The sequence below is a fragment of the Artemia franciscana genome, chromosome 14 (genome assembly GCF_032884065.1).
Source record: "Artemia franciscana chromosome 14, ASM3288406v1, whole genome shotgun sequence".
NCBI lineage: Eukaryota > Metazoa > Arthropoda > Branchiopoda > Anostraca > Artemiidae > Artemia > Artemia franciscana.
The window spans coordinates 12,436,124-12,460,765 of record NC_088876.1 but is presented as its reverse complement, the minus strand read 5'-3'; the positions used below and the strand labels follow the sequence as shown (position 1 = coordinate 12,460,765).

Here is a 24,642-nt window from a genome sequence, read left to right as displayed (position 1 = left end):
AATATGCCAACCATTCCCTCTCCGTAGCGGACATGGAACCGAACTTGTCATATCTTCAAATCGTCCCCAAATTTTTCGTATCACACCTATTAGCAAAAATACAGGAAACTCGAGTACGATATAAAGATACAAAAATTCGGTTCCATGAACGCTACGGAGACAGAAATGCAAGTAAGAGTAAGCTGTTTAGAGGATGGTCAGCTTCAAACATAAGGGGTTAGGAACTTTTGGAAATTAGTTTACCTTTTTTGAAAGAGAATTGGTAAACTTTTTCACTATTTAATGGAAACATATCTTGAGATCCATTGAAATTATCTGAGAAAATTGCTTTAATTCAAACGAAGTCTTGAGTTGAATCCGGCCCAAGAATTAGAAGCTAGAGACACAATTTTGGATGAAAAGGGATGTATTTAGAGGAAATTTAATGTGTAAATCTTGTCTTAAAATCATACGATGGTGGCAATTTTTCTTGCCTAGACAATTCTAAAAGTAACCCTACTAAGGCTGGTATATTTAAAATTGTAAGTAAATCACATATGCTTTCAACCACTTTATTGTCAACCCATCCCCAACATATGTTAAAAATGATGTCATTTTACTTCACACCTAGTTATGTCTCAATTCTTTGCAAATTCTTTTTTTGTCAAAAGGGCCATATTTCTTCATCAGTTTTGATTAAAACTTGCTTTTTCCTTTTTTATTTATATTTGGTTGAAATATATTAATTAATAGACACAGCGTTTAGTTTCTTCTGACCATCTGCGATCCCGTGTTTATGGAATTGTGACCTCAGGAAACCAGGACCCCAATACAAGAAACGATACAATACAATTTAAAGTCTGGTTTACTTACATTGGCTTTGAGGTACCCAAGCATAGGGGGAATGTCTTTCTTTGGCTCTTCTGTGTATCGTTTATTGTCAGCAAAACAATAGCATTCAAACATAAGGCCAGCATCATTTTCTATTGTTTCTTTTGAACCAAATTTACCAAAAAGTGAATTTTCAGACTTGGACTCTAACCTATCGAGAAAATTATATTACTTTATTTTAAGTCTTCATTAACAGAGGGGAGTTTACAACTCTCTCAGTTCATACAAATAAAAAAAATCCCACTATAACAAAAAAAAAATCATAAATAAAGACTATAAAATAGTCATGCCAATTTTGGAAAATTGTCGCCAAATTTTGACTTTTCAGACTTGGGCGGTACCCCGCCCAAGTTTTTTTTTTTAAAAAAGAGGTACTTTAAAACTACTGGCCTAAAAGCTGCATTTAATTCGCACAGAATCTGCAATCAAAAATGGACTTCAGAGTATAGATGAATTATAACATTTTTAGAGCTTTTCTTTGAAGTAAAAACTAATAAATAAACATTGTATAATGAAAATATAATGATGGTCAAACATAAAGAATAGTGCGTTGTTTTCTAAAATCGTGTTCAATTGGCATTGAGACAAATTTACCCAGCAAAGAATTGTCAGACTCGGAGTCTAACCTGACAAGTAAACTTTACCTCTTATTTTGAATGCTGATAAAAAAAAAAAACAAAAACAAACAGAAGATGTTTTTGAAAGCTATATTGTAATAGTTGTTTTTTATTTGCATAAAATCCGCAATCATGCTTTATGTCAGAATTTCATTGAATCTGAATATTTTTATGCATTTCACCTTTTAGCCTACCTGAATTAACATAAAAACATTCAATCGTAATAACAATACAAAAAGTCATCAATAAAGACTGTAAAATAGCAGCTTGTTTTTTAGCACCGTGTTCACTTCTTTCTTTTGATGAAGATTTGCCAAATAATCTTGACTTCAGCCTGCCAAAAAAAATGAAAATGAAAAAAAAAATGTATCTCTTATTTTGAATGCTTATGCTGATTAAACAAAAAATCATTTTTCTAAACTGAAAGTAAGGAGCAGCGTTAAAACCTAAAACGAACAGAAATGATTCTGTATATGGAAGAGGCTGCCCCCTCCTCAATACCTTACCCTTTACAATAAAGTTTTGGTACTTTTAAAAAAGCTTTTGATTGTAATTAAACGACCCTTGTATTTTATTAGTTGTTCTTGAAGAATAGTGACAAAAGATTAAACTTTAGCGTAAAGAGTTGGGTATTGAGGAAGGGGCAGCCTATTTCATATATGGAATAATTTTAAGTTCAAACGTTGCTCCTTACTTTCAGTTGCCAAAACTTGTTTTTAATTAAATTTCTTACCGTTTTCAAATTAATGTTGGGGAATCCACATCCCTCTCCATGGAAAATTTACCCCTCCCCACAAAAAAACTCTTCCACGTAAAGTTCTTCCCACAAAAAAGCCTCAACCCCCCAGGGAATAACCCCCACACATTTCCATCCTCACTGCAAATTCCCTTCAGAAAATTTCTTGCGGACATTTCCGCCTGAAAATTTCTCCTTAGTATATTTTCATATAAAAAAAACGCTTATTTATTTTGTTTCTGATCAGTTTTTCTAAGTCTGCCAGAAATCCCCCTATGTGGAACATCTTTTCTGCCCCCCCCCCCAGTAAAATTTTCCCATGGAGGATTTCTGCCGCGGAAATCCCAAAAACAATTCAAACCCAGCTAAAAAAAAATAAAAATTCCCCCGGACAATTCCGAGAACATCACCACACGTAAAATTAAGTCACCAAAGAAAAACTGAGATTATTGGGCCGAGTTGCTCCTTAATTTTCAAGCAGTTCGTTACCACGAGCTGCTTGAAAAAGAAAAAAAGTACTTGGAAACTGCTCAGACCGCAATAGAAGCGTTTAATATGCTTAAAAGCTGCATAAAACGTTGTGTGGCAGTAGGATGGATTAGAACATTTTATATTAAAGCTGGTGAATAAAAACAAACTACAATGATAATAACATCATACAACATCTTAAGAAGGGTAAAAAATAGTAAGTGTTTCAAGAATGGTTTTCTAGCACATCGTTTTTTTTTTTGGAAAGCTAAGGAAGTATTTTAGAGAAAGAGTCTTGAAAGGAGAAAAATAAAATATAAGAGTTGCAAGTTTTCCGATGGTAAAAAGGCCTACTCCTTATCTTTTAAGCTTAAAGCTGCATCGTGACAAAACATCATATGAGATTGAATATCGAATATGAAAGATTGAAATACGCAAAGAATATCGTTCTTGGGGACAAACTATTTCAACAATTTGAATAATAATTTAAAAGTGGATGGAAATTAAATAAAAAAGCATATTTTCTTCAAATTAAAGAAATAGGTAACATTATAAATAAACAAGACCAGAAATTATCTTAGATATATTTGGAACTGTCACCCACAGAACCACATTTATCTTTACGCTAAAGCTTGATATTTTCCCTCAATGTTCCAAGAACGAATGCTCTAACAGAAGAACAATGTGAAAGAAAGTTAACATTTTGACACTATCTCGAGATTCGGATTTATTTATTCCTAAATGGTTTAAACAAATTAATTCTGAAAAATTCCGATTACTTTTCAAACTGTTTGGGCTGAAGCCCAAACAGTTTGAAAAGCAATAAGAAAATTAGCACTTATAATCACTAAGTGGCTATGTATTTTTCTTTGCTAGAAAATACTTTTAAGCAATAGTCGAACTATAAAGTAAAGAGTAAATTTACCCTATAGTTTCTAGAGCAATAGTTTCTGTTCGTTATAAAATGTGCATCGCATGTCGAGAGCCTTGAGAAAATCAGAAGAACTTCAGGAATGGTTTCAGAAAGAGGCTGTGAAATGTCGAAATCCAAAAATACTGTCGCCCTTGGCATTTTACACCCCCTCCCCCGTCAAGTGTGAAATTGATCATTTCAAGTCTTTTGATTACCGTTTTCCCTTCGAAAAACTTGTCCTGTTTGCTTTCTAAAAGACTTTTTAATCTTTAAATTGACAAACATTTTGCAGAAATTACTCATTCATACCAGAGGTTCATTTGACATGTCGATGTCTATGACATAGACAGAAATATAGACTTGAGGTTTGAGTTCATCTTTTTTAAGGTTTTAAATCATAAAGCTAGCTTTCCTTTAATTTCAACAGTAGCTTATTTCAACGTTTGAGTAGACCATTAAAAAAGAGGAAGATATATCTCTATTTGTTCCACTGAACTGTATACCTGTGATGTCTCATCATGCTGTTTCTCCTTTGTTGTGGCGAAATAGTATGGCCTCGTTTCACTTGATTACAGTTACCATAACACATTTTTCTTTCTGAGGGCTGTTCTTCACCATAAACCTAGGGAAAAAAGACACAAAAATAAAATTTTAAGTCAGTGGCTAGCTATAATTGTGTGTCAGGTATAGAGTAGATAAATTCATTTTTACATTTAGCAATATTGCCGCTTAAAAATGAGACTTCACCGAGTGTATACAATCTAAGGCTAAACATTACTTCGGCCTGGTATAAAAAATTGTCATATGAGTTGATTAAAAGTTATAATTTATACTCCCCGCTTATAGTACTATAAAAGTCAAGTAGTTTGCTTAGGATAAAGCTATTAGTCTCTTTTTATTTCAAATGCAACGTTTATTCTAGTTCTCTGCCCTGGCTCTAACATATTATTTAGATTTCGTTTTTTTTTTTACCTGCAGAAACATTAAAGCCCTACACGGAGCTAAACAAATGCCATAAATTTCGCAACTGATATACTATTTATTCAGGGAGTGAAAAAACAGAAACATTTTAGTGATTTTTTAAAAATTATTTCTAAGCTTTTTTCTGTAAAAGCCTCATAAAGACTGGAGAATGAATATCCATAACAATATTGTTCTCAACCTGATCCATAGCCAGATTTTTCAATGAGTCGTCCTAATTATCCACCTTTAATTTAGTTTCATACATCAATGATTTGTTCAACAAGCTGAGTCAATTAGAAGGCAAAATGATTAAATCCTTTAAACAAATAACAGAAACGATTCTTTCGGTATCCATACCTCGTGGCTCAGTTGAAGCTCTGGTTTATCTGTAAATAATTATTCTCTAGGCCAGAGACTAATTTTTATACCTATGCCTTACCAATTATTATTCTAGACCCGGGATGTTCGCAATTATTGCAATTATTCGTAATAAGAATCAATGTCTTATTGAATTTTCTCTCTTCTTTGCTTAGCGAATTTAGGTTTCTGTTCTTTGTGCTGGACATAGAAAACCTGTAAGCAGCAAACAGAATTTAAAAGTAAACCGTTAAACACTAAAACCGTTACAAAAGCAAATTTGGAGATCTTGAACATATGAAAATGAATTCGACAGATACGTTTCGCTTATCCTGACCATAGCATAGTTTAATCTCAGAAAAGAAATATTCATAACTACCCAGTAGTTAGTACGTAGTCACTAGTAGTAACGTAGTCGATACTAGTGAGTACGCAGTCACTAGTAGTGAGTATGTTGTCACTAGTAGTGAGTACGTGGTCACTACTAGAGAATACGTGGTCACTAGCAGTGAGTATGTACTGCCGTCATTACGGTAGTAGCCTCCACTGGAAACTTTTGTGTTGCGGTGGAAATTTCCAACTTATGTAAGGACTTATTAAGCGTGTTGCGCTATCACAGACGAAAGTAAGGCATTAATTACAACAGGTTGCAATAACGACTTTGAGAAATACGTTGAGTCAGCAAAATTAGGAAGTTCCGACCTCTTCTTCTTAGAACGCAATATATATATAGATATAAAATTTAGTCACAACTGTGTAACTTAGTCTTCTTGATAGTAATTGCTATGAAATTACTCCTGAATAGCAAGGTGCGAAATAACTTTCCGTCCCTAGATACTAAATCTATGTTGACATGTGTTATCTGTGACTTAGAAATATATTATTAAGGCGGAAAACTACGAATTTAGCATATAGTAAAAACGTCATGATACATCAATTTTGTTATTTCTGAGGAAAAACTGTTTACCTGTCGTGCAGTGTTTAATAGCCTGCCACAAGCGCGTATTTGCCTTCTGTAACAACGAGGATGACAAAAGTTCTGGTGTTGGCAAGTGAAGTTAAATGCACTTGCTATATGAATCATTACCTGTGAAATAAAAAAGAGGTAAAAAGGCTAAAAAAGGATTCAATTTTAAGTTGGTAATTCATCAACTAATTTTCTCACCCAGTTACCTCAGAATCAAAGATGTTTAAACAAAGAGCAATATTTGCTTGTCACGCGAACGACTATGGAGTTGACGACTTTAACAAGTATTTAAAGTAAGATCTAAGACCACATAAAAAAACAGAGAAGAAATAAAGGAGGAAAAATTTTCAGTCGGTGAAAACGAGAAAATAATACAAATGCTTTGGATGAGACGTACCCTCTGCCGTTCTCAGTGCAAAAAATAAAAACGTCTAGAATGGAACAAAATACAACAAAACGAACCAAAAAAAACAACAAAAAACTAAAGAGCCGACAAATCACAATAACTGCAAAAAACTGATGCCATTTTTTTATGCTTTGCCTTCCGCGAAGACAAAAATTAAACATTACAAAATCAATCTTGCAATAAATCAAGCGAAAAAAATTAATTTGAAAAACCATTTTATCGAGAATCACTATAAAAGATCTATCAAGCTACCATGGTCAAGTATGGTTCTAAGACGTGTGCATCGCTTCGAAAGGCAAAGGAAGATTGGATAAATGTTTTCCAGAGGTATTGTTTATAGATAGTAGTAGGTAGCCGTTTGACGGACAGTATGTGAAGCAACAAGATGTGATAAAAATTTGATCCTATCTCACTGACTAGAGAACGAAAGGTTGAGATGGTTAGCACATGTTTTACGGATAAAGATTGACAGATTGACAAATATTTGCTTTTAGGTCATCTCCGTAGGGCAAAAATAAAATCGGATTGTCCATGAATAGAGTAGGAAGAGCTCATACGGGACGATTTAAAGGGAATTGGAACTTCATGGGAGGAAATGAAGAGGATTTATAAATTGGAGTGGAGGAGGAGCATGAGCAGCTGCGTTGACCTCAGTGGCTTCATTCTGAAATTTTTTTTTTTAGTGGCAGTAGTAATATTATATGTAATTCACATATATTTATTTTATTAGATGACCATTTTACAATATGGTTTCCAGCTCAAATACGTACAAGTGGTCTCAAGTAATGTCTTCAATAAGGCTAATATGATTAAAAATTTGATATGAGCTAACCAAGAGCATATCTAGTATTTTTTCTCGGGAGGGAAGGGGGTATTTTTCCAAGAAAAAGGGGTTTACAAAAAAAAAACTTTACAAACCATATCATTTTTTTTAAATACATATTTGTTACTTTTTTACGTATTGGATAAATATTTCGGAGGGGTTTTCAAGCTCTGACCCCCCCTGGGTAAGGTCTTGAATAAAAAAATTCCTTAATTTATAAATAACACCAATATTAGCTTTCTAAAAGCAAGTGACTGGTAGTAATTCCCAAAATGCAACATGTGCAAAAGCAGTAAGTCGGATTGATAGAAGTTTTTCAAATTGGAACTGATTTCACTCTGCAGTACACCTTACCTCTACTTTTGGTGATATAGCGACGAACAAAGGAAAACTTCAATAAATTATAGGATTCAGGTGTATGGCATCCCCTGCTTTCTCGCATGAGGGCCCTTATTAAGACTGTACATAAGAAAATGTCACAAATACAATATGTTTACTTTCGTTGTGTTGTGCTGTTATCCAAAGATTGTTTCAACCAAAGAGTTCTTTTCATCATAAACAGTAACCAGAATTCATGTTGATAAAAATTATTGTTCAATTATTTTATTAGAAATGAGACGAGTAACTAGAAATTATGATTGCAATTATTCATGTAATAACATTAATTTGAAATTCTGAAAATCAGACACTTTGGTCTATGGGGATCAAGTAATCTACCAAACAATAATTCACTAGTGAGCATGATTTAAGTACGGTGACCCTAATTTTAATTCCAGCAGCGACCCTAGTGTTAGAGGGAAATTTCGAGATAGTAATGACCAATTATGATAGTAATTGTATATAGTAATAGCCGTAATTCGAAACTAATTCAATTTTGCGGGACAACTGCTTCGACTTTTGGCGATCGATCGCCCCAACAAAGAGTAACTGCTTGGATCATAGAAGATACCACCAGTACCAGCGTGGTGCACAATATGATTCAAATGAAAATGGCTACAAAGATTATAACCGTAAGCTACTCTTATAGCCTCGGGAGAAACTTGGACTCATTCCAAGTGACTAATACCTCGTCTTGGTGTAGCTCAGTCAATTACCTTAAGCTATCACAATTGGAGCCAAGCTGGAAAAAAGGCGTACACCACGGGTATAGTCGAAGGAGATTATACCAATAGGCCAAATCACCTTTTCCCACGATGTGGTACTTCTGGGTACCCTCTCAGCCAAGGTATACCCAACTGAAATTAGGAGGTGAAAACATATACACAGTGCTATATTTAGATAAACTTATTCATTGGTAAAATAACCAAAACAATACTAAAAGAAAATATCAGAAACCGCCTATTTTTAACACTTTCAAAGAGGGTGTATATTTGCGGATACGCAGCGTCTCACCAATCGTGGACAAGAATTTGGCAGCCAAAAAATATAATTTATGAACCTTGTCAGATTTATACAAAAGGAGAAAAAAACCTTTATAAACTATAGAATTCTGGACGGACGACTCATGCCCTGGTGCAATATAAAATTGTAGCCCAATTAGCTATGCCTTAGGGAAGTAAAAACGTCAAAGCCAAAGCTGATCTCATTCAGATCATCATACCTAGATACGTTCCGATATCAGGATATAAAAGTATTGATGGGTGATTTCAACTGCGTAGCCAGAGAAGAGGATGTACAAACGAGAGAGAGAGCGAATCTTAAAGAGAAAACGAGTGAAGATCTAAAAAACTTGGTATAAGCATATGATTTAAGAGATATATGGATTGTAAAGAAAAAGAATGATAATTCTTTCACCCGAATTAGAAACAAAGGAGTAAGCAGAATTGACGAGATTTACATATCAAAGGAGATGGAAAAAAAAAACAGTAAACTCTATTCAGCATGAGCATGTTTTTTCTCTGATCATTATACTGTCCGAGTACTGACAGGTGATGTAAACATGAAAATAAGCTTTTGTCAGGGTTCCGTACTGGAAACTACATCTACCTACTCTCAATGATAGAGGAAATGAAGAAATAAAGGAAGTAAAGGAAAAATCAGACAAATACTTACTAGGAGAAAACAGAAAGAAAGCCACCTCACAACATGAATCAACTTTAAACAGGAAATCACAAAATTTCAAAAAGACCTACAGAAGGTAAGGGAAGAGAGCAGTTAACCCACGAACGTTTTTTTCCGAAACATCCTAGGCCAACTGAAAGATGAGACCCGTTTTTCGAATACCATGAAATAAGAAGACAGTTGAAAGAAATTGAACAAAAAAAGTTTGAAAAATAGAGGGTAAAAAAATCGTTTTACGTAGTTCTTCTCGACGATTTATTTTACCAAGACGATCCTCTACAGCAGCCCAGAGGTCTCCTGTATATCAATCAATTCTATTATGGAACTCCATTCCTTCGGATGTCCCTTTATTTCTTTATACAAATGCATTATTTCGTAGGGTCCTTCCTGTTTAGTAATTTCTCTCTCTCTCCTTTGTTCTTATTTTTCCTGTTTTCTCTTTTCCTATTGTTTCTCGTCTTTTCCTATCGTCTTTTGGAATTCTTTCCTAACTGATTTGTCTTTCTCTTATTCTTTTTAATATTGTTTTCAGGAATCTTCTTATCTTTTAAAGTTTTTTTTTCCTGATATTTGAATGTCAACTTTTGTCTTTCGTGTTTCTCTACTTTCTTGATTTCTACTTATTTCTATTATTATAATTACTACCAGGTTGTTTTTTTTTCTACTGTATGCTAGTGTTTATTCTTCCTCAACTTCATTTCATATGTATTGTTTGATTTAGGGTATTATTTATGGTTCTTTTGGTGCTCTATTATTGTGTTGTATGGCCCCTAACAAGCAAAGCTTCTTGGGCCGAATAGCTTTTTTATGTTTGTAATAGTGTTTTAGTATTAATAAAATAATTGATTGATTGATTGAAGGCGAGCAAACAAGCCTGGCGACTATTTTGAAAGCCAAAAGGAATCGAGAGGAAAGCAGAATAAAAAAATAATCAAAAAACATGACGGAAGGATAACAAAAAATCATGAAGAAATAAAAACACGGTTTATGGCTTTTTCTCCAAGATTTATAAAAGAAAAGAAGGAGAAAGGCAAATATTTTTGATCATTTCGAAGTAAAGAAAAAAGTTTCTAGCGATGAAAATGAAAACATTGAGTTCTACTAAAACAGGAAAGGCCCCAGGAGGAGACGGTTTAAGTTATGATTATAACAAAGTTTTTTTTTAGTGGAATTTCGGAAATTCCGTTAGCAGCAATGAACAAAACAATTCGTGAAGGAGCGACACCAGAACAGTCTCTGAGGATCATCACATTAGTGCCAAGAAAGGGAGATAAACAAAGTATTGAGAACTGGAGGCCCATCTCTCTACTCCCCTGTAATACCTGATTATCTTCAAAAGTCCTAATGAGTAGGCTCAAAAATCTGATAGGAGAGATCCTGGATGAGACCCAACACGGGAAAATAAAGGATCGAAAGTCCAGCATATTCTTGCTATTTTAAGGGACTTACTCCATAGACGAGAACAGCAATCAGAAACTGATCTCAAATTGGTGGTAATATGTGTTGATTTTATCAAAGCTCTCGATTCAGTGGTCCGTGATTTGCTTCGGAAATTGACGACGGAAAGCTATTCGTTTTGTAGTGAATTTGTGGAATTTTACAAGAATCTATACCGTCATGCAGCAGCGAAAGTAGTAGTTAACGGCAGCCTCACTGAAGAATATCCCCTCGAAATATCTCTTCGACAAGGAGACCCAAGCTCTTCGTTTTTATTCGAGATATATCTAGACCCTCTAGTAAAATACATCGAAGCTAGGAATCAGAGAACTGCCAACTCTAGTTCTCAAGTCAGAAGCCTTCATGGATGATGCCAATTTTTTCGCCAACAGAGTAAGTGACATTAAAACAGTACTGCTAGGCCTAGAATGGTATGGGAAAAACTTTGTTGTAAGGATTCATAAAAAAGGGCAAGAACCCCCCCTTTAGCTGAAACCCAAAGGTGAGCTGGACTAGGGACTTGGAAAAATAGACTTGGCTAGAAGTCAGTCCATCAGTGAAGATACCATGAATTGAATTATCAGTCAGAGGGAATTTCTGGCAAAATGCATAGGGCAAGACACTGCTCGAGATTCAGCATCTTCATGTAGTGACGATAGAGTCAGAAATCTTACCTTGTTTCGGAGATCAGCTTTCGTCAACATATATTGCGTATCACGAATACTCTATCTGGCCCCAGTAATGCCCCACCGGGAGCCTATGACGAAAAAAAAATTGAAACTGATATGTGGCGTTTCATATGGAGCGGTAAGCTAAAAAAACTGAGTAAGAAGATGCTTTTTCGTCCAAAGAAATCGGGAGGTCTTGGTGTTCTGGATTTTCGAAAAATGAGCCAAGATATGCTTACTCGTATGACACTCGAATTTTTAAATGGATCCCAAATTCACTTTGAAATGATAAAGAATTGGTTGCTTCCCTCCAACTAATTCGGAGCCAAATGTCCCAGCTTTCATAAAAGATTCAGTCCAGATATTGAAGCAACTGTAACAGAAAGGGCTTCTCATAGCAGAAAGCAAAGAATTAAAATGGAGATTACCAGACTCTTAACACCCGAAGAGGAAAATGAAGGGTACCACGTTAGAGAAAAAGAACCATTTTTAAATTTCGAAAGTGCATTCAGGAATCTGTATATATTGAAGTGAAGACTGGGGAAAATATTTTTGTAATTTTGAATTGTAATTGTAAATATGCATGAAGGAAAACAAGGAGTTAGAACGAGAGTTTAATTTTATGAGTGGTGAGGGGGAGTGTGTGTATGAGTGAGAACAGCGTTGTCAGTTAAGTAAATGGAAAGAAAAGGAAAAGAATGACAATTAAATTTGGGGCGGTAGCGTCATTTCAGCTTTTTTGATTCGTATAAAATGGTGTGTTTTTTTTATGTATTGTAAAAATAAGCTGAAATCATACCGTAATAATTTTCGGGTGGGAGACGAATCTTTATTTATTTATTCTTTTCTTTCTTTTTTTTATTGGGCTCTTCGTAGAATTGGAATTTAAAGATTGTGTTTTAATGGTATAAAGCGGCCACCGTAAACGGGGACTTCCTATAGCAGAAGGACGTCCTCTCAGCAGGTGAGCATTTTTTTCATTGTGGTTTTTATGGCACTTGGTATCTACCAAGTGATATATAGCAATCGCAAATTCTGTCGGTCTATCTGTCCCGGTTTTGCTACTTCCAGGCACTTTCAGGTAAGCTAGGATGATGAAATTTGGCACGCGTATCAGGAATCAGACCAGATTAAAATAGAAATTGTCGTTTCTCCGATTCGACCATCTGGAGGGGGGGTTCAATCGAAAAAATTAGAAAAAATGAGGTATTTTTAACTTACGAACAAGTGATCAGATCTTAATGAAATTTGATATTTGGTAGGATATCATGTCTCAGAGCTGTTATTTTAAATCCCGACCGAATTCAATTCTGAAAAATTAGAAAAGATGAGGTACTTTTTACTTAAGAAGGAGTGATCGGATCTTAATGAAATTTGATGTTTGGAAGGATATCGTGTCTCAGCACTCTTATTTTAAATCCTGACTGGATCCGGTGACATTGCGGGTAGTTGAGGGGGGAACGTAAAATCTTGGAAAATGCTTTCTAAACTCTTGGCATAACCGGAACGGATCCGCTCTCTTTGGGGGAGTTGGGGGGAAGGGTTAATTCTGGAAAATTAGAAAAAATGAGGTATTTTTAACTAACTAAGGAGTGATCGGATCTTAATGAGACTTGATGTTTGGAAGGATATTGTGTCTCAGAGCCCTTATTTTAAATCTCGAACTGATCCGGCGACATTGGGGGGATTTGGGGGGACCTAAAATCTGGAAAACGCTTAGAGTGGAGGGATCGGGATGAAACTTGGTGGAAAAATAAGCAAAAGTCCTAGATACGTGATTGAAATAACCGGAATGGATCCGCTCTCTTTTGGGGAGTTGGGGGGGGGGAGGGTTAATTCTAAAAAATTAGAAAAAATGATGTATTTTTAGCTTACGAAGGAGTGTTCGAATATCAATGAAATTTCATATTTAGAAGGACCTCGTAACTCAGATCTCTTATTTTAAATCTCGACCGGATCCAGTGTCATTGGGGGGAGGAGGGGGGGTCGGGAAATCTTGGTAAACGCTTAAAGCGGAGAGATCAGGATGAAACTTGGTGGGAAGAATAATCACAAGTCCAAGAAATGTGACGGAAATAATCTGACCGGATCCGCTATCTTTGGTGGAGTTGGGGAGGGGGGAGTAATTCGGAAAAATTAGAAAAAATGAGGTATTTGTAACTTACGAATGGGTGATCAGATCTTAATGAAATTTGATCTTTAGAAGCATCTCGTGCTTTAGAACTCTCATTTTAAATCTCGACCAGATCCGGTGACATTGGGGGGAGCTGGAGGGGGAAACCGGAAATCTTGGAAAACGCTTAGAGTGGAGAGATGGAGCTGAAACTTGATGGGAAGAAGAATAAGCACAAGTTATAGATACGTGATTGACATAATTGGAGCGGATCCGTTCTCTTTAGGGGAGCTGGGGGTTATTAATTTGGAATAATTAGAAAAATTGAGGTATTTTAACTTAGAACGGGTGACCGGATCTTAATGAAAATTGATATTTAGGAGGAATCCATGTCTCAGAGCTCTTATTTCAAATCCCGACCAGATCTGTTCACATTGATGGGAGTTGGAGGGGAAAACTTGGAAAACGCTTATAAATGTGGTAAATACGTGATTGACGTAACCGGACTTGATCCGCTCTCTTTGAGGGAGTTAGGGGGTGGGGTTCAGCGCTTTGGCGAGTTTGGTGCTTCTGGACGTGCTAGGATGATGAAAATCGGTGGGCGTGTCAGGGAGCTGCACAAATTGACTTGATAAAGTCGTTTTCCCCGATTGGACCATCTGGGGGGCCGAAGGGAGAGGAAAAAATTAGAAAAATTGTGGTATTTTTAACTTACGAGTGGGTGATCGGATCTCAATGAATTTTGATATTTAGAAGGACCTCGTGACTCAGAGCTCTTATTTTAAATCCCGACCGGCATTAAGCCTCTGATTTTTCCTTTTAAAGCAATCTATTGATTCTTAGAAGTTTGCCAGAGCTCATACCATATGAGCTCTTGGTTCTTCCGATCTCGTCACAAGCGCCATATGAGCTCTCAGCTTTTGTTAGAAGTAGTAGTACAATAATGAGAAGATCACTCTTCATCTGATATTTTATGCAATATAAAGTGTAAGTGGCATTTAGTTTCCTATAAATGTTTAAACGGTTTTTTCATTTTGATTTATTGGTGCCACTGAGAGAAGAGGTGAGATTAAAAAAAAGAAGCTTATTGCGTGGTTATTTACAAAAAAAAAACAAACAACAAAAAACATACGAAGAATCATAAAGAAACAGAGGGAAAATACTAAATGATCAATAGGCCATTCATCTGATAAATATCTGATAAATATAATGGGGTTCCCTAGCCCCAACAGTAACTAACTGAATTGCAAGATTCAAGTGTGGTCGTACTAATGTTGGATATGAATTTTAAGAAGGTCAATACAAGAATATTCATTTTCACAAACTGTATCCAGAAATACTTTAATCAAAGAATAGTTAATATGTTATAAACAGTAATTAGAAACAATAGTAACAAGGTAATTCACCTATTACTACCTGCCATTACATAGGCACTATCTCGCTGTGGTTTTTGTATATATCAATAAAATATCGTCAGTTATTGGCAGGTTTCTGAGGTTTCTAGTGGTTGCGATAGGCGGATCACAGATAAAATTGACTTGACACACTGTTTATTCACAAGTTGCAAATTTTCAAAAATCTCCTGTGCGTGCACTACACAATGATATATCATTACTGAACTTCAGTACGTTGAATTTAAGTCAAAACTGAATTTAATAACAAAAGTTAATATCAAATTTAAGTCGAAACTATACTTTTGACATTAGTAACTGGTACATTACCAGACTAATTACAGTATTGGTCAGAAAATAGTTCTGCAGTGAATCATTACTAGCGTAAATTATCGCTTTCAGACAATACTTTCTTTGAAACTTAATCAAACTAATATGGCAAGGAAAAGAAACAAGAAAAAAGATATACACACCAGGACTGCAGGCTTTAAAATCCACTGCAGTTTCAAGAATTCAACCTCCAACGCTTTTGAAACTTTAATCATTTCTTAAGTTAGCTACACTGGAAAAACAATTTAATGACTATCGCAGACTAAATATAGTATTTCACAGGTACTCAATACGATACCAATTCTAAGTGGTATCTTATCAATGGATCATTACTCTTGAACACAGTTTCGATAAAAATATTCAACCATATTCTGCTTTCAATACACGATTTCAACCGATGTCCTAATTGTCGTCACCTCACTTACCAGACCAAACGGAAAGCCCATTATAGCCATAGTACGAAGTGGTCATAATTGTGTTCTGAAAGCAGTTAAGTTTTAGAAACGATTATTTACCCTAGCAGCAAAATACAAGAGCCAAAAAAAAATTCTATTGAAAAATATTACTTTCAGCCATGGCATATGTCTCGAAAGTGATCCATCATCATCCCCACTACCTTGACATTCGCTAGGGCTGTCCGGTGCTTGATCATCACTAAGTATTCCTGGGGATTCTTCTCCAGATATGTCATGAATTTCAGATTCACTTTTTTCTGAAGAGGATACTTTTCGTTTACTTCGTACTGAATCTGTCCTTTTTAGTAGAGCTATAATCAAAAATACTACTCAGTTAAGATAGAGTCTGCAGATAAAACCTAAGAACTACCTTCTGTTGTGTTGACTTATTAATTTGTCTTGCGCTTATTCTTTGCTTTTTTTTAGATTTTCCAGGAGTGTTCCAGATTTTTTTTATATTTGACACCCCAAAAACCTAATTTGGCTGTAACACAGATGAAGTGATAAGAAAGTTTTTTTTTAATTAAAAATTCAAGATAGCACTACGTCGTCAATTACATCATGGGATTACACATTCTAAACCGTGTAAGTTGAAAATTCTCTTTTATTATGAATTGATATCTATTTTGAAATTCCAAAAAACACATCCATCACATCAGTCGTTTTGAAAAAGTTCGTTAAAATTTTCAAAGAAAAGTCGTTTTGCTTTCTTTTTCATTTTAAGAAACAAAATAGAAGTTTGTACACAAAAAATTGAAATCCTGGCCAAACCAGCATCTTTTTAAATACGATAGAAGTCACGACCCGCACGCTTTGTAAATGTCAATTCAGGTTATTCTGAATTGATGGTGTCTCAATGTACAATTGTTTATGCAACGACGAATAGTACAGCCCAGATTTAAATGATTCCTTATAATGTTTTCAAATAAACTCAGCTTAATTCTGTTTTAAATAGACATAAAATAGACAGAGCTGTGTTTAAAATCCATGATCAAAAGGTATATTTGGATAGACTACATTCCAAGAAAAGAGCACTTTCATTCTACCAAGACAGTGACAAAAAACCTTTACACCAAACTATTTTGGCTACCTAAATCACATATTGCCATCCTTAGCAAAAATAGACACATAAAAATAAAATGAAAAAAAAAATACAATTCAAAGGTAAAGTAATAAAAAAGGTAAAGTAAAGTAATACAATAAGGGAAAGTAAGTAAGTAAGACGGCACTAGACCCTCAAGGTTGAAACTGGGGTTGCTCATCTCTGTTTCATGGTCCTTCAGCCAGGAAGTGTAATGGAGGCCTGGGGACCAACCACCCTGTGCTTTCTCACACCCTTCCTGCTTACCATCCCCAGATTTCTCCAGGAGCCCATTTAGAGCTGGGTCGACTCTGGCTGAGCTTACAGAGTAACACCACTGACCCAGATCCCAAACTAAATAACTGGTCACAACTGGGATTGAGCCCGTGCCCCTAGGACAAAGGATTCTCAAACCACCGCGCCAACCACTTAGCCAGGACGGCTTTAACATTTACGGATAAGGGAAGAGCTTTAACAGCAGATAAACATCATCGCTTCAAAAAATCTTAGCTACGAACGTATTTTATACTAATTTTTGGCATCAATACTGAATTTAGTGCCAAGGCATTAAGACAGATTGCCAGAAATATTGATTGTCAGTATATCGAGCGAAAAAAGGCCTAACTTTTAGGAGCTCTTCTACATTCCAAAAAATATCTAGAAAGCATTTACGATTTGTCTAATAGTTTCATATATTTTTCACGCGTCAATGGAAAATAATAGTTTCTGTCTCAAAATAAGTAACTATTAAAAATGCTTTTTGGCGGAGAATTCAAATATGCAATAACAGTTTTTCGGTACAGTTTTTGGGTCCAGTGGTGGCGCAGTGGATTTGACCTTAGCTTGGTAATACGCGACCCAGAGATCGAATCACGCTGCAGGAATGCACTGCAGGGCCGACGCAGGGACCATAGCAGTCAAGAAGCGTCGTTAATTCTTAAATAAATAAAGGTACAGTTTTTGGGCAACCGGTTTTTTTTCTAGAACTTACTGCCAAAATTAATTGCATTGTATTTCTAAAAAAGTTAATCCAATCTCCAAGGAACATTTTCTGATACGTTTTCATGTTAAAAATAAAAATAAAACGCACACAAATTTGGTTTACGTCTTGTGAGTGTGTTCGTGGCCACTTACCAAAAAGACTATCTCGTAATTTAAATAAATCTGATTTCTTCATTACATCCGAATATACATAAATACTTTCTGAGTTTGTTATGAGCATTAATCATTTTCACAACCATTACAAATGAGAAATTTCCTCCTTAAGACTACTCCTTCTACTCGCCTTATTACCGCAGAATTTTGGTCAGTGCTATGAAATTACTGTACACTATCCCCTAAATTAATTAATGATATTTGAAGATTCGAAAATATCTAAATATCACAAACATCGTAACACATAATTCTCCTTCCTTACTCTTTTTAAAAAGTTTAAATATCTAAGTCACACTGTTTGAGAATTTTCCTTTATATGCGTAGGCCCAATCCTTGAGCAGGCCTACCCTGTTCGACGACTCCAAGAAATTGTCAGAGAGAATTCAAGTAGTATAAAAAAGATGCCCCGAAATTATCTTTACTGAGGAATTCATTTCAATATCTAAGGCAGGAGTGGGAGAATTTGGGCGTTTTTCAAAGACAATACCATCCAGAAAGATATTTTCAAAAGCCAAAGGGGGAGGGATCAAGGGACAAATGCCCTCTGTGCATTTTTTAAAATTTAGGGGGAATTCCCATAAAAATAAAAAAAAAATATTTTTCTAATTCCGGGGGAGAGACTCTCCCCCCTCTCAATTGACAGGTAGTCACGATAAAACTACCTGAAATGGCAGTTTCAAATGGCAATTTGGCAATAGCAATGGCAATTTGTCCATTAGAATTTCCTATATTTTTAACACATCAATGGGAGATAATAGTTTCACCCTCAAGAAACAAAATAAGTAACTATGAAAAATACTGTCTGGTGGTGAATTCGAACTTGCAACACAGTTTTTCTAGTACAGTTTTTTGCAACCGGTCTTTTTTCCAAAGCTTATTGCCCCAGTTAATTGTACTGGATTTCCAATAAGTTATTCTAATCTTAAGGGAGCATTTTCTGATGCATTTCGATGTTAAAAATAAAAAACAAATACATATATGGTCACTTACCAAAACTATTATCTCGTAATTTAAATAAATCCGAGTTACTCATTACAGCTGGATATTCATAAATATTTTCTGAGTTTGTTCTGAATATTAATCGCATTCACAACCAACACAAATGTGTTGAATTTAGTTTTGTCTGTATTCTTCAATGTTATTCTTTTAAAAGTATTTTAGTCACATACAATGCCTAAAACTTTCAGCTTTTTCAGTTGACTCTAACAGTTCTTGCTGTTGGTGCTGCTGCTGAGGTCAGAGATAGATTTACATCTACAAAAGGAACAGCAAACCCTCTTAGAAAGTGGAAAATGTTCTAGGTGACCCAAAACAGACAAATACCCAAGACAAGAGTGTGGCTGGTAATTTGCCAAATTTGGAAATGAACTTAGGCCCTTGAAATTTGAAAACGTGGTTGCAAAAAAGGTGGCTGTGCAATATATCCAAGCATCCGGAAGTATGCAGTAGGCCCGTGCAAAGAGAGGGGGAAGGGTAGCCTTGACACCCTCACTGATTTCAAGATTTTTGTAATGCTTCCTATATTTTCTTTTATATTTCTAGATAAATAGGATTTTTTATATCAACGGTTTACAAGCCAGTTTACAAACAAAGACGGTTTACAAGCAATTTTGGGGAGCGAAATTCACGAGAGTACAAACTAACAAAAAAACAAGACACTTTTATTAAATTTAAACTCTTAGTTTGCTCTTTTATTTCCCTAAAATAGTAGCTTCTTTGAACATATGGTGATTAAGGTGTGCTTTATCTTTTAGATGATGCACTGAAACAGATTCATTACGACTAAGTGTAAAAAAGTTCATTGCTAAACACATTTCGTTCTTTTTGTTTTAATAATATTACCTTCATTCTCTTCTTTCCTTTTCAGCTTTAGACTCCTTCTTTTTGAAGAATTGGAAATTGTTCCCCTTCGCAGTAAATGCGACCTTGAACTTGATCTCCTACGACTATCAGTGTCTTCAGCCTAAAAAGAAAAAAAAGTGCAACAACGATTTGCGGAGCCTACTAGAAGTACTTAGAGACTTAACAGACTATTAGAGATTAAGCAGACCACTCAACTACGTGAAGACTATTGGGCAGACTATTTCATTGCTGGTTACTATTTAAATTTACCAAACTTCGGGTGTAAAAAAACGTCATCTTTGTGTTTGTTTATTCCAATAATGACAATATGCTGAAGCACATGACTATAACAAATTAACTAGAAAAAAATATTGTACACTCTCGCTTAAAAAGTTACATTTTGGCAGTGGAAAGGTACCATAATGTATTTGAACATTATTTTATTCGTTATCTTAACCAGATATTTTATTGCTTGGTATTTTTTTTTATATCTAATTGTTTTGACCTTGAAATAGCACATACTACTTTGGATTTTTGCTGTCATTTATTTCATTTCATGCATATTGAAATGTTCAAGTTAGCTTAAAGCTATTGCATTGAATAAACACACCCTACACTATTTTTGGTGTTAATAATAAAAAAAAAATGAAAGAAAATATGTTTTTCAAATACAATTAAAGAGTCATATTAAGCCTAAAACGAGCAAAAAAAAAAATCGTATATGATATGATGTTTGATATAATATTTATTTGCCAAGAAAAAAAACAGCCGGGTCATGGAAAACAACATAAGAAGAATATTATAGAATATACACCCCAAAAAATTAGACAATAAAAGAACTACTAATATTCCAAAAAAATTCTCGATGCACCATACCCAAACCTATGAATTTACAAAAATTTCTATACTAATAAAATTTCTATTTTCAAAAACCCCAGCAAACCACCCCTCAATACCTTTTCTACCAGAAATTTTCTTTCTGAAGTCTCCCAACTCTACAAAAGCAGCAAAAAGATGGAATAAATCTTCATTATTTTCTCCACACATCGGACAAAAAAATGACTATCTTTAATTGGTCATTCTATAGCCATTTCAAGATGGTTATCATTATAAATACTCATTCTATATTAAATGGTCACCTATAGTGATTTGAACTCAGAATGAATAGCAATTGAAATGAATGAATAAATGAAACTCAAAACGAATAATAATTAAAATGAACAATCACACTAAGCATAAAGGTAAAAGATACTACAAAGGATGAACAAATAAATTCTAAAACAAACAAAGATTAAACTATATTATCAAGTCAAACTTAGAACGAAAAACTATTACCAAAGATAATAGTAGGAATACCCCACTCGTAAACCCTTTAAACACTAGAGCGTGATTTGAGCTTTAGTGAAAACGATTTGTATTTCAAGCGGTATGATTTTCTTCATTAATAAAAACATCACAACAACAAATTAATCTCTCAAGGCTGATTAATGTTTACAAATAAGAGCTACCACAAAGAAGAATGTGATCAAACAGTTTGTGGTAACGAACTATAGTAAGGAGCGACCCGGCTCAATAGTAAACGAAACTCTAAAAAACGGAATTTTGATGCTAAAATATACATCAAAAGAATCAGATTTTTATGCTGATTTTAAATATATAAGTTTCATCAAATTTAGTGTTTGTCATCAAAAGTTACGAGCCTGAAAAAATTTGCCTTATTTTAGAAAATAGGGGAAAACACCCCCTAAAAGTCACAGAATCTTAAACGAAAATCACTCCATCGCATTCGGCGTATCAGAGAACCCTATGGTAAAATTTTCAAGCTCCTATCTACAAAAATGTGGAATTTCGTATTTTTTGCCAGAAGACGAATCACGGGTGCGTGTTAATTTTTTTTTCCCCAGGGGTCATCGTATCGACCAAGTGGTCCTAGAATGTCGCAAGAGGGCTCATTCTAACGGAAATGAAAAGTTCTAGTGCCCTTTTTAAGTGACCAAAAAATTGGAGGGCACCTAGGCCCCCTCCCACGCTCATTTTTCTCCGCAGTCAACAGATCAAAATTTTGAGATAGCCATTTTATGGAACAGAAATTCAATGAAAAGGGCGCAGGATTTTCTAAAATTACTATAAAAAAAAAATGAAAAAATAAACACGGAAAAGTTTGTTTCAATTGAAAGTAAAAAGTAGCATTGAAACTTAAAACGAACAGAGATTATTACGCATATGAGGGGTTCTAAAAATACTTTAGCATAAAGAGGGAGGTAGGAGGAGATAAATACTTCGCTCTTTATGCTATAGTATTTTTAGTAATTTCAACTATTTATTCTATGGAATTTCTGATTCAGGGGTCATTCTTAAAGAATTGGGAGAAAACTTACGATTTAGTGTAAAGAACGAGGTATTAACGAGGGTACAAACCCCCTCATATACATAATAAAAATTAAAGAATATAAAAGTTTGTTACGTAAGTTACTTCTTAAGTTACGTATATTTTTTACTAATAAAAAAATTCGTTAAAAATTAAAATTTATGGTTGTCTTTTTATGTAACCGAAAAATTGCATGGCAACTAGGCCTCCTTCCCCATCCCTTATTTCTGAAAATCGTGATCAAAACTAAGAGAAAGCCATTTAGCCAAAAAACGAATTAATATGCAAATTTCATTTTAATAGTTTATGTGTGGAAAGCCAAAATCAAACATGCATTACTTCAAAACGTTCAGAAATAACATAAAAAAAAACTAGTTTTTTTTTAACTGAAAGTAAGGAGCGACATTAAAACTTAAAACGAACAGAAATTACTCCTTATATGAAATGGGTTGTCCCCTCCGCAATTTCTCGCTTTTTACGCTAAAGTTTGACTCTTTGCCACAAATCTGCTTTTTAAAACAATTAAAAGCTTTAGCGTAAAGAGCGAGGAATTGCGGAGGGGACAACCCATTTCATATACGGAGTAATTTCTGTTCGTTTTAAGTTTTAATGTCGCTCCTTACTTTCAGTTAAAAAAACTAGTTTTTCTTTATGTAATTTATAGATAAATTTTATTAAAATATTGTCAGTTTAATTCTACTGTCTTGAGAACATGGTTTTCTTTCAGATTTTTCCATTTGATTCTATTTGATTCAAACATATAGAAAATTGATGCTTAAATACAATTTTGAAAGTGAAAAAATGCAAATTTTCAAAACCATTTCTTTAGTTTATTGAAGCGATATTTTGAAAAGATGAATGAATAAATTATTTATTAATTGATTTCCTACGTATCTGACAGCAATGCACAAATGACGCTCTGGGGTTTAGATGGTATAAGGGGCGGTAGCCGTACTTTTATTTGTGGCAGTTTCTGTTCGATTGTAGATTAGTGTATTCCCGCATATCAGTATCTATTATCTCTATATGATTAATAAATTAATTTCTATTCGTTTGGGTTCTATTTCTTTGATAATAGCATTTTCTATTTGCTTAAAGTTTGAGTCATTATATCAAGAACAAAATTGAAGAAATAAGAATCTAAAATGGAGGTTTTTAAGGCTAACAAAATACTGGACGAACAAAGCGAATATTTCGGGAGAGCAACTGCCTCCCGTTTCTATTATTATCGAAGAAATTAGAAGAAAATATCAACAAATGTCGATGCAAACCACTCGGACAAAACCAAACTGATAAAACAAACCACTGGGAAAGCCAAGAGAAAAACACAAATAAAAACCAAAATTGGAAGAATTAAAAAACTTAAAAACCAAACAAACGCTGAAAATCAACAGATACGACAAAAAAATGAAATCTAGAATCGGTAGAATTTAAAATTTAACAGTCAAAAACATAATTCCAAGAACGAGCCACTCACCAATATGTACGATTATTAAAATACAAAAATTTCGTTCGACACTAGTCAATGACTCATTGGTGAAAAAAAATTCCATTCGTATAGGAAACGAACGCAATTTTGTTGGCTATCTGACATGTTGTCTAACTTTAACCATTAATTCTTGTACGCAAGCTCTTTTGGATCGGAGGGGATAGGGCTACGTGTCAATTTCTCAATGCAGAAATGACACAGTAATTATCTCAGGGATGGATAAACTACCCGTTTCAGAAAACTAAAATACGAACCATTAATTATTACGGTCCCTTATCTCTGTTCAAAGTTAGACCTGAATTTTTGTATTTACATATCTCAGAAGCCTCTCTGTGTTGTTAGGACACACCTTTATGATGCGAAATCAAACTGACTTGGTCAAGCATAATATTAAGGTGCGGATGGTAATAAATGTATCCTGCGAGAGCCGAGTCAAAATTTTCAGGTTTTTCGCCTTTATTTGGGGCATTATTAATTGAAATACAGTGCTTAGCTATAATATCCGTAAGACATTGTTCAGTCCTTTTTAATTATCACAGTCTGCAAGAGCAAGTAGACACCAGAGTTATTAAATTTAGATACAGAATCTTTACCTGGATAAACTCGTGACCTAATAGTTTGAAAGGGTCTATGGTAAGTGCATATATCATTTTTCTTTAAATCTCTGGCTATGTTATCTGAAGTCCCTTTTATCTGGGGGAGTCAGACAAACTGCTTTTTTTCTTTTACACTGTGTTACCCGCCTTTAATTATAGTAAGTTTTTAACACACTTTCCAATAACAGAATTTATTAAACTGATCGGATATCCATTCTCAAATAAAACATCTCTGAGGTAATCAAACCTTGAAACGAGGAAACGAGAGGAACATACAAGTAATACTCTTACAACTAAAGAAGTAACTTAGTTCGATTTATCTTGGTCTCTAAGAAATAAATAAAAATGAATAACACAAAATAACAAAACCTGTACTAAGCATTAGGGTTGGGTGGTGGTAGTGATATGCATATATACTGGTAAAATCCTACAAAACCCCATATACCCCAACACTTTTTAAACGCAATGAGGTAAAAAGTATATTACTACGGTGTTTATTTGGCAAAAAAAATCTTGCATAAAGATAACAAAAATTA

General features: G+C 34.5%; 1 protein-coding gene across 9 annotated transcripts in view; it reads right to left on the bottom strand.

Moving 5' to 3' along the window:
- LOC136035321 (protein unc-80 homolog) overlaps window positions 1–24,642 on the bottom strand; it is a 287,805-nt gene that overhangs the window by 76,261 nt on the left and 186,902 nt on the right. For all 9 annotated transcript variants that reach the window (XM_065717033.1, XM_065717036.1, XM_065717037.1 and 6 more), the window contains 5 exons: window positions 19,654–19,774; window positions 15,687–15,886; window positions 5,892–6,011; window positions 4,108–4,226; window positions 853–1,021 (listed from right to left, as the gene is read on the bottom strand). In XM_065717033.1, the coding sequence (XP_065573105.1) occupies window positions 853–1,021; window positions 4,108–4,226; window positions 5,892–6,011; window positions 15,687–15,886; window positions 19,654–19,774 (729 nt within the window). The remainder of the gene's footprint in view (window positions 1–852; window positions 1,022–4,107; window positions 4,227–5,891; window positions 6,012–15,686; window positions 15,887–19,653; window positions 19,775–24,642) is intronic.